Raw genomic sequence first — 15,004 nt, 5'->3', positions numbered from 1 at the left:
CCTGTAGCTGCTGTGACTTGGAAGGCAGCAATTCTTGGGTGTTTGAAACCAGAAATTCTGATTGGGAAGGCTGATTGAGGTGAGGCGAGTTATATGGAAAGCATATTATATTTTATAGGCCGGCGTTGGACTAGGGTGGGCACAGTAAGAAGTCTTACAACCCCAGGTTAAAGTCCAACAGGTTTGTTTCAAATCACTAGCTTTCGGAGAGCAGCACCTTCCTCAGGTGAATGAAGAGGTGGGTTCATGGTGTTGTAAGACGTCTTTTTTCTTTAATAGACATGGACATGATCCGAATCATGTCTTCTGTGTGCCAAAATGTGACATGGACCCTTAGCCTCTGCCATGATCAGTATGTTATCCTTGCCAACTTCAACCTATATTTGAATACTGCTAGTCTGATTTATTTGTCCTCCTCTCCTCACTCACTCAGACTTACAATTTACACAACTTCCTCACTGCTCACCTTCTTAATTTTGCCTTTCCTCATGCCACCCCTGCCGCCCCCATTCTGCTGCTCAGTAATGTTGCATCAGTGATGTGTTTATTTTAAAAGGCAACCCCCCCCTCAGCCTAGCCTCAAGATCTCAATTACCAACAAAGCAATCTCTGGTGATTTGCTTGTTGTCTGTTTCGCTCGTGACAATTTCCCTCCCTGTTTCTTCCATCACTCTTATCATACACTGGTGGAAAAAAACTCTCCCCAATCTCCTTTTAGCTGGTTTGTAATGCAGAACAATGCCAGCAGCGCGGGTTCAATTCCCATAACGGCCTCCCTGAAATGAGGCGACTCAGGGCTTTTCACAGTAACTTCATTGAAGCCTACTTGTGACAATAAGCGATTATTATTTTACTCATTAAATCTCAGCTGCCACCCACCTCTGCACTGCTGAGCCCCTCACGTCTGCGCTTGACACTCTTATTCCTTCCAATCATGGCCATCTCTCATCCCTACCACATCCCTTGGCATTCCCCATCACTCTTCTCATCATTTAAATGTCCTTAATCTTGACTACACCCAATTTGGTCAATCATTGCCAGGTTGGCCTCAACCTTGTTAAATATTGCTGCTACCCTTATTATACGGCCAACATTGTCGACAAGATAATCTGGGGTGGTGGGTGATCTGAGGTGCTTTTTCCAACAGCCTTGGTTCTCGACATTGACATGATGTCACTTGGCAAGATCATCTGTAAGCTTTAGTCACCTTCCACTATGCACTTATGACAGCCACCTCTATGTCTCCACGACATCCTTCAACCTTCCAGCCACCTTGTGCTGTCAGACTACCTCCAATCAAACGATTCCACCAGTTTAATACCGGAAAGACCAAAGGCTTCATTTATGACAGCTGCCATGAACTGCTCCCTCCCCACTGATTGCAACCTTCTCCCTGGCCACTTACTTTGACTGAACCAGGGGCGCGATTCTTTGATCCCCATGCCGGGTGGGGGAATCGCTGGAGTGCCGGGCGATTCCTGGCACCCGCACGCGATTCTCCCACCCACCCCCACCCCCCGCAAACGGTGTGCCGCGTTTCATGTCAGGCAGCTCGGAGAATCGCCGCTCGCCTTTTCTAACAAGTAAGCGCCGATTCTCCGGCCCGGATGGGCCGAGCGACCTGTCCAATCCGACAGATTCATGCCGCCCCAACCACACCTGGTCGCTGCCGTCGTGAACAGCGCGCGAACGCTGTGTGTGCGGCCTGTGGGGGGGGGAGGGAGAATCGAGCACCAGGGGGGTGCTGAGTAGGGGTCTGGCCCGCATTCGGTGCCCACCGATTGGCGGGCCAGCGTCTCCAAAGGACACACTCTTTTCCTCTGCCGCCCCACAAGATCAATCCTCCATGTCTTGCGAGGCACCCGCGGGGAGGACGGCAACCGCGCATGCGCGGGTGACGCCATTTAAGCACCGCCAGCCGCGTCATTTACGTGGCGCCGCTTTGACGTGGCGCCAGGTCCCGGCGCGCGTAATTGACTCGGCGCCGCTCCTAGCCCCCTGGGGGTGGGAGAATATGAAACACTCCAGTTTTCACTCCGGCGTCGGCACTTTGTCTCCCGTTGGGAGAATTTCGCCCAGATGCCCGAAACCCAGAATCGACCCCACATCTTAACTAACCACAAGCCATGTTCCCCTAAATAACATTGCCGAGTTGCAGAATATTGATCAAATCAGTTCTCCTGCCTCTGAAATGCTTACACATGCCTTTGTCAGCCTGTGATTTAATGAAGTTGATTTTCAAATTCTATCACGTCAGTAAGCTTGTCCAAAACACTGACAGAATTTCAGGCAAAAGTGGATTTTTTCATTTTTCAGCAGGTAGAAATTTTGCTGGCACCTCACAGTTCTTTTCCAAACCATGCAATAAGCCCCTACTCATTATTTACAAAAGGAAATTGTAGAAATTGGCTCCTTTGTTTTTTAGTACATTTCTGGGGTTTTTCAGCCTCTTCTCCCTCTGTCAGCAGCAACATTCCGTCTGTAGCTGAGAGATAAAAGCAGAGAAAATGTACAGCACATGAGGCCGTTCAGCTCCTCGGTGTAAATCGTCCCGTCCCGTCCATCGCTGGTGCCGTCACGGGCGCATAGGAAAATTTGATGGACCATTTAACGGTCCGATGACCTCGGGTGGGAATTTCCAACATCGGGGTGAGTGCAACCGGCAAACCCCGCCCATCGTGCCGTTGCCAGCCGAGAGATAACTAGCCTAATCCTACTTTTCAACTCTTGGCCCATAGCTTTGTAGGTTATAGACGGAATTTACCGGCTGTTCACGACGGCAAGATATTCCATTCCCACTGATGAGTTTCCCGGTGATGAGGGAGGGGTGCAGTCAATGGGAAATCCCGTTGTGAGTTGCTCGGTAAATCCTGCCCTATATTTTGCGGCCACAGTTGTAGTCGTACAGGGAGGTGTGTATTCCAGACAAGGCAGACAAATAACCCTCTGTGAGGGCAGCACGGTAGCACAGTGGTTAGCATTGCTGCCTCACGGCGCCGATGTCCCAGGTTCGATCCCGGCTCTGGGTCACTGTCCGCGTGGAGTTTGCACATTCTCCCCGTGTCTACATGGGTTTTGCCCCCACAACGCACAAAGATGTGCAGGCTAGGTGGATTGGCCACGCTAAATTGCCCCTTAATTGCAAAAAATTAATTGGGTACTCTAAAAAAAATTTTAAATAACCCCCTGTGCATGGATTTTTAAATATTAATTCCGTCTACTCATCCAGCATGTGCAACTGACTGAGATGATGGATTCATAAAATAGAATAGAATTCATACAGCGCAGAAGGAGGCCATTCAGCCCATCGTTTTTCCACCGGCCCTTGGAAAGAGCACTCTACTTAGGCCATGCCTCCACCATATCCCCGTAACCCAGTGACCCCACCTAACCTTTTTGGCACTAAGGGGCAATTTAGCATGGCCAATCCATCTTTGGACTGTGGGAGGAAACCGGAGCACCCGGAGGAAACCCACGCAGTCACGAGGAGAAAGTGCAAACCCCACACAGATTAATTGTATGCTCAAACGTGGGTGATAGTTTATAGCAGTTGAAATGCATATGAAAATCGCTTATTGTCACAAGTAGGCTTCAAAATTAAGCTACTGTGAAAAGCCCCTAGTCACCACATTCCGGCGCCTGTTCAGGGAGGCTGATACAGGAATTGAACCATGCTGCTGGCCTGCCTTGGTCTGCTTTCAAAGCCAGCAATTTAGCCATGTGCTAAACCAGCCCGATATCCAAATTAGTTTTAAATGCAATGAGAATTTCTGCCTCTACGGAGTTCCAGAACCCACCCCCCCTCAATGCATTATACTTTAAATCTATGACCTCAAGTTATTGACCTCTGCTGGGGAAAATAAGTACCTTTCAATTTCCTCTGCCTGGACCCATGATAATTTTAACACATCAATTAAATCTCCCTTCAGCCTCCTCTTTACCAAAGAAAGCAACCCGAGCCAATCAAAACTTTTCTCATAGTTACAATTCCCCATTTCTGGCAATATTCTCGTAAATCCCAACTGCACCCTCTCTAATGCAATAACATCCTTCCTGTAATGTGATGACGCAAACCATATGCAGTACCCTAGCTATAGCCTATCTATAGCATAACCTTCCAGTTCTTACAACCTATTCTGGGTCTCCGATTCTGGGTCTACGTCCCCATGCAGGCGTGGGAACGGTGGCAATAAAACTGGTGCAAAACGGCCACTGATTCCCCGTATTGCTGGGGGCTAGCATGCCGGCAGTGTAGAGCACCCGGCTCTAACTGCCGATACGGCCTGGAGAATTGCCGAGTCCGTGGCCGCGTATGCTGCAGCTGCCGCGCCGTGCTTCATGGTGGATGAAGCCCGCAGACCCGGCCCGCGAAATAGTTCCCCCCCTTCGGCCGGCTCGCATGCCCAGACCACCTCTCTCAGTGCCCCCAGCCCCGAATAGTGCCACCCCCCCAGCCTGCAGATCGACTCTCCCGCGACTGTCGCGGCGCTGGACTGAGTCCGCAGCTGCCACGCTGAGTTCCCGACGGGAACTTGGCCAGTCGGGGGCGGAGCATCGGGGGGTCACGCCTCAGGCAATGTCCTGAGGCCGTCGATAGATGGCGCGGCATACTCGTACAGTACTTCCTTCCGCAAATTCGGCGTCGACGACCGGAGAATCCAGCCCATGGTCTCAACTAAAGGTAAGTAACCTTCTTCACTACATTATCTACCTTTCTTGCTACCTTCAGGAATCTGTGGACATATACTCCATGGTTTCTCTACACTTCTCAGTATCTTACCGTTTATTATGTATCCCCTTGGCTTTCCCAGATGCAATACCTTGCACTTTGCCAGATTGAATTCCATCTGCCACTTTTCTGCCGGCCTAACCAGTCCATTGATTCCTTCTAACAATCTGCTTTCCTTCATCACTATCAACCACACAGCCAATTTTTGTATCATATACAAGCATCGTAATCATGACCCCTATATTTAAATCAAAATAATTTATATAAATCACAAACAGCAAGACACTTTGTACTGAGCCCCTTGGAAACACACGGCAAGCCACCCTCCAAGCACAAAGGCATCCATTAACCATTACCTTTTGCTTCTTGACACTGAGCCAATTATGGTTCCAACTTGCCACTTTCCCTTGGATCCCACGGGCTTTTACTTTTCTGATCAGTCTGCCATGTGAGACATGTCAAGTCCTTAGGAAATCCACGTAGACATCATCAAATGTGCTAGCCTCCTTAATGCTTCTTGTTACCTCCTCAAAATATTTCACCAATTTAGTCAGACATTTCCCTCAACAAATCCAGACTGACAGCCCTTGGTATTGTGCCTTTCTAAATGATGATTTCTATGGGTGGGATATTCTCTATTCCACCAGCCGTGTTCTCCTCTCGGCGCGCCCCCGCCAGCAGCAGGATTTTCCATTTCCGCAGCTGGCCAATGAGGGGTTTCCCATTGTGGCTGCCCCATGCCGACGGGAAACCCGTGGGCGTGGGGGCGCTGCTGGCTTACCGGAGGATCGTGCCGATAGAAAATTCCGCTCTATGTCTTTCAGAATTTTTTTCAATAATTCACCGACCATCAATGTTTTTAGAAATTCTTTCAGGAGAAGTGGACCTCACTGGCAAGGCCAGCATTTGTTGCCCACCCCTAAATTGCCCTTGAAATTGCTCAACCATCTCAGAGTCAACCACACTGCTCTGGGTCTGGAGACACATGTCAGCCAGATCAGATAAGGATAGCAGATATCCTTCCCTAAAGGTCATTACTAAACTGTAGAGGCTTTTGCAACCATCGATGATGGTTTCATGGTCGGCATTAATTTTTTTTAAAATGTATTTTATTACAAACATGTATCAAAACAGGTTACAGCAAATAAACACCCCGGGAAACATACTTCCCAACAATCAACAATACAAAGGATGCGAGGCCCCTAAGCATGGAGGCCTGGATCTCTGATATGGCGGGGTTCATTAAATTGGAGAGGGTGAAATTTGCCCTGAGGGGATTAGTACAAGGGTTTTTCAGGCGGTGGCAGCCTTTTCTGGACTTCCTGGCGGAAAGGTAGGGAAATAGGCCGATAGCAGCAGCAACCGGGGGGGGGGGGGGGGATGGGGGGGGGGGGGATTGGGGGGGGGGGGTGGATTGGGGGGAGGGAGAACTGTGCACATGGGTTCGTGGAGGGTGCTATCTCTCTTTTAAAAAATTTCAATAAAATTATTTTTTTAAAAACAATCAACGATACAAGTCTGTACAGATTTTTCACTTTTTCAGCCCCCCTTCCCCTGCGACGAACAGTCCGTCAAACACGGTCACAAACATCCCCCACCTTTCCTCAAACCCTGCCGAAGAGCCTCTTAATCTTCTCTAATCGCAGTAAGTCGTACAGGTCACCCAGCCAAGCCGCGACCCCCGGTGGCGATGCCAACCGCCACTCCAGAAAAGTGCATCACCGTGCAATCAGTCTCGGCCTTCCTCCTCTCCATGAGCTCCGGCTTCTCTGAAACCCCAAATATCGCCACCAAAGAGTCCGGGTCCACTTCCCCTCCACTATCCTGGCTAAGACCGCGAGCACTCCCGCCCAGAATCTTCCCAATTTTTCACAACCCCAAAACATGTGCAAGTAATTCGCTGGCCCCCGCCCACACCTCTCATCTGCTACCCCCTGAAAGAACCCACTCATTCTCGCCTTGTGCATCACCTTAAACTCTATCAGGCTGATCCTTGCACAAGAGGAGGTCCCGTTTACCCTATGCAGTGTCATGGTCGCCATTAATGAGATTAGCTTTCAATTCCAGATTTATTAATCGAACATTAAATTCCAGTCGCTGCCAAGGTGGGATTTGAACCCATGCCCCAGGGCATTATCTTGAAACTGGATTACAAGTTCAGTGGTATGACCACGATGCCACCACCTCCCCTTAAGTTAAGGTTGAATGACCTGTAATTACTCAGCCTATCTTGTCCTCCCTTTTTAAACAATGGTACAATGTTAGCAGTCCATCAGTCCTGCAACACCATGCCTCTATCTGAAGAAAATTGAAAAATTATGGACAAAGCTATTGCCTCTCTTGCTTCTGTTAGCAGACTGAGATACATTTTATCCAGCCTTGGCAATGTTTCTACTTTCTAAGATATTAAACCCAATAATATTTCCCCTCTCACTATGTTTATCCAATATTTCACACTGCTGGTCTACAATCGTCGCTCGATGTTGTGAAGACAGATGCAGAGTACTCATTAAGAACAATGCCCATTCTGCCTCCACGCACACTTTCTCTCTTTTGGCCTGCAATAGATCTTATTCTCTCCTCTTTCTTCTTTCCTCTTTGTCATTGGGTGCATGGGAACAGCTTAACAATGAGCTTCTTCCGCTTTAACCTGTCTTTAGTAGTGGTGGTGGGGGGGGGGGGGGGGGGGGGGGGGGGGGGGGGGGGGGTAGAGCGGGGTAAGTGCCAGGATTCGCTCAGCACAGTGTTGTTACCATGATCAGTGTCGTGCATTCATGTTTTAGTGAGTCATGCTACGGTATCACATTTTTAAATCTAATCCTACCCTATTATTCACTAGAAAGTGTGACTCTTGTTTCTTCTCCAACAAAATTAAGATTCATTTAAAACTAGATCTCATTTTAAAATTTATAGATAACTCATTACCTTTAATGTCAAATCTAATAACTTTTATTAAAGAGGGTAATCTCATTAATTTTATTTTAAATTAGGACCTTGTTTCTCAATACAACCATGAGACATTGATTTTATTTCTCTCTTTGCCTCATTAAATGTAAATACAGTTTTCATATTTTGTTTCTTATTATTTTGCTCGCTTGCTCTCTTTCATTGTCCCACTCACACTCCTGATGTGGAAGCAGAGAGATCAGAGTGGGTTATGTATCTCGGTTCTTATACGTGTGCTCAGTAACTATTGGAAGGTTGGGCATGGAGGAGCATAGTCTCCGAATGGAGCAACCTGGATATTTATTTTCTGTACATTAGCTTAAATGGGCATCAATTCAGGGAATCTGCTACAGTCCTCCCCACCTAGTTTTTTTGTTCTGCACGCAGGTCAAGTGATCAGAGAGGTTCAGAAACAGGGACATGTGCCCAGGTATCTGCACTTTAGGATAACTAATGAAGGTGGAAACATGTGTAAAGTACTGCCAATTTTTTTAATATAAAGGGCGCGATAGAACGGTGGGGCGTCTAGGGCGTTAAATCTCGCAAGTGGCCTCTCGCAAGATTTGCAAAGCTCAGAATACCTCACGAGGTCTCGTGAGACGTCGCAATCTTGATCTCACACTCACCGGGCAAGATCCATATTTACATATTTAAGTGAGCAGGTAGACTCACTAATTAAGTTGGCACCTGATGTTGCCGAGGCCCGGCAAATGGAAGCCCACGCCTGGGAAACCTTACCATGGCGCCGTTTAGTACTGCACCACGCTAACGTGGACCAGGTGTAAAGGCACCTAGGAGGGTCTCTGAGGCCACCGGGCTGTGGGCACTCCTGCCATCCGGACACCTTGGCATTGCCATCTGTGCACCCCAGTGGTGCCATCCTGGCAGTGTCACTGTTGCTTCTGCCAAGGATTGGGCCTGGGAGTGCCCTGCTCTTATGAGGTGGGAAGAGGAGGGCTCGCAGACCCCCTAACAGGTATATTGAGGCATTGGGGAAGTCTGGAGGCTTCAGTGGGGAGTTTGAGGTAGGGGGGGTTGAGATATCAGGGTGGCATTTGAAATTGGCGCCTAAGTTCTTCCTGCACTGATGAGCTCAGTCTTATTTATATCTTAGCAGCTGTTTACAAGATAGCATTGCCCGAGGTTTGGGAGTGGTTTGCTGTTCTTTCTGCATATGTGTCATGTTTATCATCAAGACAGGGAAAAGCAGGGTGAAGAAAGAAAAGAATGCTTCAAAAATAAATTGGAAACATTTAATAACTCTCGGTATGTGAATCTATATGCATCTCCAACTTTGAAAGTCAAATGGTACAGTCTCTCTTGGAAACTTCCCTTTTGATCAGAGTCACAAGTGATTACATAACTGGGTAGATGACTGACTAATTCTACTGCCTGGAGATTACAGTGACTTAATGGTCATCTTGCGGATCATCCTGATTAGGCTGAACAGGTCACACTGTCCCTTTGCCACTTTTGTGACGCTGTACAAATGAGGCAATTTATGACTTCCTGTATAGTTTATATTTTGTAATGGCATGTTGCTGCAGACTAGGAAGTGGTTGCGGCTCCTGGAATTATACGGTGCTTCATGTGGACTCTCCTCTCTCCTAGCTGATCAGCCTTGCATTTCATCTACTACCTTTGCATTCTCAGTATCGCAAAATCTAACTTTCTCTGCTTGTGAAGATGTTCCATTTGTTAAATAAATGAGAAAAGATTAAGGATGTGATGAAATAGAAAGATGAAATTAAACGAAAAAAAAGATTGATCACTGGAATGACACCTGCTAGGTTCTGGAAAGATGGTAAAAAATGAGTATGTTCATTTGTATGGTCAATAAGTAAGTACTATAAATATTGGTGGATATCGTAAATATCTCTCTTTAACATTAATAAGGCTAGGATTCTCTAATTAAAGCAAGATCATACTTACTTCTCCAAGAACTATCAATGTTGCAATTACCACCAAAAGAATTGTATGTTTGGTTCTTTAATATACATATGAATAATTCAGAAAATATATGTCCTTTACAGTCTTCCTCATCCAAACCCAAAAACCCATCTTGTACACTCTTCAGTGGAGAGGCTCGTTGTTGAGGAGAGGTGCCCAGACCCTTATAATATCCATGTTGTTATAATCTTAGCTGAAGGTGTTAAAAAGTCTATTTGGAGTCAGTAATATTCTTTCGTGTTTCCTTCCCTTTGGGGACAGTTGGATCAGTTTTTCGGAGGCATTTAAGTGTCTGTAAGGCCTGTCTTTCTCGCCCTTAAGTGAGAGTGATCATCCGTGGAATATGTGCGACCCGGCATAGTCCCAAAAGGGGGCGAGGATTATAATACAGTGCAATTTAATTCCCGAGCCTTAACCAGAAGGAGGTGGCGTGGGTCTCTTGCTGGCTCTCCAGCCAATGCATAACAACCCTATCGCTTCCATTGAATACTAGCTCAAACATTTCCCACAGTGTGGGCCTTTGTCTAGCAATGATGAGGGGTTTTCTTCTATCTCCCCCAGTGAAAGCACATAACTGATGCTTGCCATCATTTCCCAACATCACAATAAATTTCAGAAATTTGTCATACGAAAAGCGAAATACATTATGCCTATCCTGTTTCATGTGTAATATATACTTGTAATATTTATCAGTGCCTCCATTATAATATGTGTCAATTTAGTCTCGGAACAGAAATTGTATAATATTTCCTTAACTAAGCAACAAGATACTTGAAGCCAGCTTTAACACATTCTGGTCCACCACTCACCACAACACTCCCAGCTTGGTGTGGTCCTGTTGCTAAGCTACTGACCAGCCCTCAAGCATATCAGGTAAGGATGTTACTTCCTTGTTCTGGATTTGACGGTTAGAATTATAGATTTTATTATTGCATTTTGAAAGGCACAGCCGTGCAAGACATCACTGCCTGCTGCTGTTATCATCGTTTCCTGCAATAATAGTTACGATTGCCACGGTAGAAGTGATTTTATTCCTCCATTGTGTTTACATGAGCAGGCTCGATCTGACTCCGTTATTTCACTCTCTCTCTCTCGTGTCAGCAAGTGAAGTTCCAAGAGAATGTTAAATAACTTAAGCTGGGCCCGAGGCTTCGCCCACAATGTGAATTGATACACTGTTAAACCCCGAGTAATGTTCTGCAAGAATTAGGTTGCCTGCAGGAGCAGGAATATATGTGAAGCAAGTGAATTACCAGCTAGACCACAGAGTTGTCTGTGGAAATAATTGGTCGCTAAAAGCATGTTCAGTATTCTGTTTGAACCTGGATGAAGGGTTATGTCAAACATAAAAGCTGGGCTGACACAAACGCATGGATTCCCGATGATGTGAGCATGCAAGGTTACAGACTCCAGGGGTGAATTCTCTGCCACTGGGATTCTCTCCTCCAGCGGCAGCGCACCCTCCATCCATGGGTTTTCCTGGTGCCGTGGGGTGGCTACAGAGGGGAATCCCGTTGGCCAGCGGCAGGAACGGAGAATCCCGCTGCCAGTGACAACACGCCGTCGAAAAACACTCGGCTGGGGTGGCGGGGAATTCACCCCCAGGTCTTTGACTAGAAATAACTCCTTTGTAGTTCCAGAGTTCCCAATCGACTGGTAAAAGTATGACATTGGATATCAGAATGAATTTATCCTGAAGAACAAAGCAATGGTCTGTCATGATGCGATGATACCTGAACTGTTATGTGCAGTGGGAATTGATGCAGTGACGGTTTTGGCTGCTGTAATTTTCCTTCCTTTCCTTCCCATCTAATCTGTAAATCTACTGTTGCTGTGATGGATGTCATAGACAGGAGTGGTGGTGGTGGGGGGGAGAGGGGGGGGGGGGGGGGGGGGGGTAATTTAAACTGCACTGATTCCCCCACCCTCTACCTGTCCGTAGACAGAAAGGTGTTTTTTTTATCCTGATTTCTCTCTTTATAAATGGTGACGTATTTTCACCAACCTTTAAATTTGGAGATGTTCCAACCCCTAAACACTTTCATAGCAAATTCGAGGTAAGATGAAAATGAAAGGGTTTGTTTATTTCTATATACACAACACAGATACATATACACATATACACACAAATGTGTGCGCGCGGTTTCACAACATTCACCCCTTTTTATACTCACACAATTAATTGGGTAGTAACTCCCAAAATTCAGTTCCAGCATGGTGGAGATTTTGTGACATAGAGCAAAGTCACCATAGCCCCAGATGACCATAGGCTGCTTTCGCCTTTGACGGGGCCAGCTGATTGATAGTGATTTAACCTGAGGATCACCACAACTCAGGCGAGGGGCAAGGTTGAGAAGGCAGGGCCTTCATGAAAAACCTCAGCCTGTATGGGGATTGAACCCTATTTTCCTTGCTCTGCATCACAAACCAGCTGTCGAGCCAACTGAGCTAAACCGGCTCCCACGTGACATACTCCTCAATGTTGGACACAGGATGACTGGAATCTTGAAGTTTAATTGGAGTCGGGATTCTTTTTATTTTTGAAGCCTCAAGTGTCGGGTTTTGATGCTCTCTTTGTTGAAAACATGTTATTAGGACTGCTAATGCTTTAGCCATTAGTACCATTATGGAGGATTAAGAGCTTCAAAGGCTTTGCTCCTCATCCCCATGGCCATTGTCACCTTGAAATTACAGCACTTTGAAAAAGCACACGAAAATGCTGATGAATGTATGTAGCTTTATTATTCACATCTCGACTGTGACATTACTCATCGGGCACACTCCTACATCTCAACACCCGACCTGTCCGTGACCACACCCTGTGATCACCCCCAGCCCTACAAATCACTCTGCAAACACCACACACCTGCACGGTCTTTCTCCAACACTCCTCCATCACTGAACCTTCCCTGCAATCACCAACGCCCCCGCAACTCAAACCACTTCCAATCCCTCCTGATCTTCCCAAGTGAACTCAATCCACTAGGGTTGTCAATCTCCCTGAACGACCAGGATTTCCTGGTGTCAGCATCAATCTCCCAGTGGTCAAAGAAAGACTTCTGGGAGATTATAAAACAACACCATTGATGCCATTGATAGTGTTGGGTCAGGTTGATCTTCATACATCATCACCCCGATCATCCCCCCCCCCCCCCCCCCCCCCCCCCCCCAGTGGGTCTCACAGCGCTGGCTGGGAAATGTAGTTTCCTCTTTCTCTGCATGGCAAGGAGCTGTGTGACAAGCAGACTAGAATTCCCAGAGTCCACTAGGGATGGGGGCAGGTATTATGACGTGATTTGTCAAGTGAAACACTGGAAGTTGAGTTAAATAGTCAGATTAGCGGCTGGATACAGTTGTACCAGCCGGTTGAGATTGAGTTTATCTTTATTGCTGATGTTTCCAGTATCTCTTGCCCCCACCCTCCCCAACCATTATCGTGCATCATCCGCACTGAGACTAGGTGGGGCAGAATTTGTATTTATGTATCTCTGTTCTTACAGCCAACTTACTAACTTAGAACACACTCGCACCATGCTCCACGTTCTCCCTGTGTCTGCATGGGTTTCCTCTGGGTGCTCCGGTATCCTCCCACAAGTCCCGAAAGACATGCTTTTAGGTAATATGGATATTCTGAATTCTCCCTCCATGTACCCAAACAGGCGCTGAATGTGGCGACTAGGAGCTTTTCACAGTATCTTCATTGCAATGTTAATGTAAGCCTACTTGTGGCAATAAATATTATTATATATTATTATTTCACTCTGAATATGTCCAGGAGGAGTTAGCAACCCTACTACCCACACATTACCCCCACCACTCCCACCACAATATCTATCCGCAATAGCTGCTAAATTTAGCTGTTTCTTGCCAAGGCCTTTCCTGGAGCCTTCCTGAGCCAAGGCTGTCAAATAGCCAAGTGCCTGGATTGGAAATCTGCTTTGAAAAAAAATACCACATACCATGGAGCTAAAACCCAGGTGTTTTCAGGGATATCCAGCCAGGATTCACAAATATATCCCACCCCACTTTTCTTTACTGCAGCAGAAGAGGAATTGATATTGTGTTTAAAATTAATGCACTAAAACTAACTGCAGACTAGAGAGGGAAAAGTTAGCTTGCAGAAACAGCAATAAATCCCAACACTGATTGGTGCAGGTGGCCTCTTAAAGATGCATGCTTCTTGAGTGGCAGGCAGCATCAGTGTGATCAACTGGCATTGCAAATTATAGCAAGAGATTCCATATGGGTAGTAACTGCACAGCAATCAGTTGTGTTCATTGTTGCTTTCATGCACACATTGACCTTCAGTCGCAATGGTGAATTTTATTGGGGGCGATTCTCCCGGGCTGCTAGATCCAGGCAGGATTCCTTTTGGCCCTTTTAAATGGGCGTTAAGGCAATGGGATTCTCACCGGGTGTCAACCCCATTGCGTGTCTCCTGGCCCGTTCCCCCTGGCGAGATCAGGTCCTGCACAGAGAGGGCAAAACGCATGGGCTAAACTAATTGCCATTCATTGGAATGCAATTAGCGGGTTTGAAGCAGAATGTTCCAGCCTCCTGGAATGCTCCCACCATCCAGATCGAAGTCACGTGGGCGCAAATCACTACTGGTCCCTAGAAGTGGGGACCAGGTGCCATGGACACAGAGGGGGAGGAAAGGGGGGGTGCCCTCTCTATCCTTACCTTCAGGGTGCCAAGGAGGACTTTCAAGAGGTGTGGGGATCTGAGGGGCTCAGGCTGTTCTGGAGGGGCCCAGGATGGGGTCTTTCCTGGGGCTGGGGGAGGTCGCATGGCAGATTTTCCCTCTGCAGCTTTGAAAATCATTAAACTCTCTTTCAGCATGCCAAATTGTAGTTAAAAGCCTCCCTCCTGATATGTTGGAACCCTTTGATGTCTCTCGCAGCATGTCAAGTTCAAAGATCAATCATTTGAAGGTGAAAGTTTTCTCTCTGATGTATTGGAAAATTTGAAGTGCTTTTTTTAACAGCAGATTTCACTCCCCTTTAACTTTTTAATACCTCTGGGCAAACTGAGAAGCCTGAAAGCTTTGAAATGCATTGTTTACATTCAATTGCAGGGACTATTACCTTTTGAAAGCCTCTTGATTGACAGGTGCAGACTATTACAAAGGAAGTGATAGCTTTGTTTTTATAGCTCTTGCTGGTCCATTGATACTGAAGTGCCCCTCTGTTGAGCAGGTGTTGTCTCTAACTGCAGTTTTTCTTTTAAACTGAGATCGGAACAAAGAAACATCAGACAGGGCAGCACGGTAGCTTTGTGGTTAGCACAATTGCTTCACAGCTGCAGGGTCCCAGGTTCGATTCCCGGCTTGGGTCACTGTTTGTGCGGATTCTGCACGTTCTCCCCATGTGTGCGTGG

General features: G+C 46.8%; 1 protein-coding gene across 1 annotated transcript in view; it reads left to right on the top strand.

The window, feature by feature from the left end:
- The window catches only part of LOC119975725 (sodium/hydrogen exchanger 9-like), a 455,770-nt gene that overhangs the window by 427,018 nt on the left and 13,748 nt on the right, over positions 1-15,004 (top strand). Inside the window, exon 15 of the mRNA XM_038815548.1 lies at positions 10,393-10,498. Coding sequence (XP_038671476.1) covers positions 10,393-10,498 — 106 coding nt within the window. The remainder of the gene's footprint in view (positions 1-10,392; positions 10,499-15,004) is intronic.

The sequence above is a fragment of the Scyliorhinus canicula genome, chromosome 13, assembly GCF_902713615.1.
Source record: "Scyliorhinus canicula chromosome 13, sScyCan1.1, whole genome shotgun sequence".
Taxonomy (NCBI): domain Eukaryota; kingdom Metazoa; phylum Chordata; class Chondrichthyes; order Carcharhiniformes; family Scyliorhinidae; genus Scyliorhinus; species Scyliorhinus canicula.
The sequence above is the reverse complement of the archived record's forward strand: the minus strand, read 5'-3'. Positions and strand labels throughout refer to the sequence as shown.